At 38.7% G+C, this 1787-nt stretch overlaps 1 protein-coding gene across 1 annotated transcript in view; it reads right to left on the bottom strand.

Moving 5' to 3' along the window:
* Positions 1-1787, bottom strand: part of F5 (coagulation factor V) — a 79432-nt gene that overhangs the window by 43760 nt on the left and 33885 nt on the right. Inside the window, exon 7 of the mRNA XM_012802598.2 lies at positions 313-478. Within this exon, the coding sequence (XP_012658052.1) occupies positions 313-478 (166 nt within the window). The remainder of the gene's footprint in view (positions 1-312; positions 479-1787) is intronic.

Below are 1787 nucleotides of genomic sequence, written 5' to 3'. Positions count from 1 at the left end.
AAAAAAAAAAAAAGGGCAGTATCTAATTTGCAGAGCTAAAGTGAAGCTCTTAGAAAGGGTTTGGTTTAATACAGTGCTTGGCAACAGCAAGCATTTAACAAGTGATAGGTGCTGTTGTTATTATTATTATTATTATTAAGTTGAATTCACTTCATGAGTTTGGGATTAATTTGGATAAGAAGGCTTGAATGGAAACTAACATGTGTGTCCCTTTGAGAGCTGTCCACTCATGACATTTCACCCTTTTATATCTGGGCCCCTGTGGACCATGTATGGGACCCCTGCACAGTGCTATGAACCCCGACAACTCACTTGTCCATATTTGCTGGTATTACAGGTGCATAGTCCCAAATGACTTCTTCCGCAGCAATGAAGTATTCCCATCTCTTAATGTGCCGCCTTTGCTCAACGGTCATTTTCTTGGGATTTCTGGTTTTCTTTGGGCAGTTTTCAATGTTGATGTAAGCCTGCATCCCAGCTGAGTTAGGATATAGAGACAGTGAGAGACTTTGAGAGACGTTATGGTTGATCAAAACATATATCTTCTAAATCAATTTGTGGAAGGTTTAAATAATCCAAGGGAAAGTAATGCTCAGGGAACTTTTGAACATTTTGCTTTGGAACATTATCAGTGGAGTACAGGAGAGAAGAATAAAAAAGCCGGGGAGAGGGAGGGAGCATTAGGGGGAAAGCTCAGAAAGATCCCTTGTGTTTCTTCTGGAGCAGGACGATTTCTTATGATTTCCAGACTCATAGACCCTATGACTTAGGTCTGGTTGGAGTCTCATTTTTCCTGTCATCTGTTTCTTTACCTGTAAAATGAAGATGACACTAGTGCTTTCAAAATAAAATTGTTGTTTAGGATGAAATGACTATACATAAACTACTTATCCTCAATAAATGTTAATTTTGTTTTATTATTAGGAAATCCATCTTTCAGGGGTATTGTGATGATTTCATTACTTCAAGCGTAATTTTGACTGCTCAATGTGAAAAACACGAAATGATCTCAAGAAGTATCTCTTCCTCATGTGTGTTCCCGATACGTTCTTTTGATAACAAAATGGTTTCATACAGTGAAATAATTTACTTAGATTTTAGTCCTTGTTTATACAAACCTTTGTCCCAACAGTTTTAAGGCAAAAAATATGTAGTAAAGCAATTAGTTCTCTTGTTTACATGATACTAAGTTGAGCTAATCTTTTTTTTCCATTTGAGTTCACTGATGTTTTTAAAGCCCACCCCTCAGCTGTTCACATATTATATATGATCCATTCAGCACACATTCATTGAGTCCCTCTCAATGAATAAGCTTTGTGCTTATTTCACTGCTAAGGCTAATCTTTCCATATTAAGAGGTTTTTTGTTTGTTTGTTTGTTCTTTGCAGTTTTTGGCTGGGGCTGGGTTTCAACCTGCTACCTCTGGCATATGGGGCCAGCGCCCTACTCCTTTGAGCCATAGGGGCCACCCATCCATATTAAGAGTTTTATGCTATCTGTAACTTGGTGTTTCCATAAAGTTGCAGATATTCTAGAATCTAGGTCTTTTCCTTTGAAAGAGTAACTTCTGTATATATTTGGTTCCTTCTTCTTTTTACTTTTTGAGGAAGTTCAGACATTTTCTCCCCCTCCTCCGTCTCACTCTACCACCTAGGCAGATTGTAGCATCATCATAGCTCACAGCAACCTCAAACTCCTGGGCTCAAGTGATCCTCCTACCCCAGCCTCCTGAGTAGCTGTGACTACAGGCACCTGCCACATGCCTGGCTAATTTTTCTATTGTTTAG

The sequence above is a fragment of the Otolemur garnettii genome, unplaced genomic scaffold (assembly GCF_000181295.1).
Source record: "Otolemur garnettii isolate 467f Iridium unplaced genomic scaffold, OtoGar3 scaffold00016, whole genome shotgun sequence".
Taxonomy (NCBI): domain Eukaryota; kingdom Metazoa; phylum Chordata; class Mammalia; order Primates; family Galagidae; genus Otolemur; species Otolemur garnettii.
This window is presented reverse-complemented; position numbering and strand designations above follow the sequence as displayed.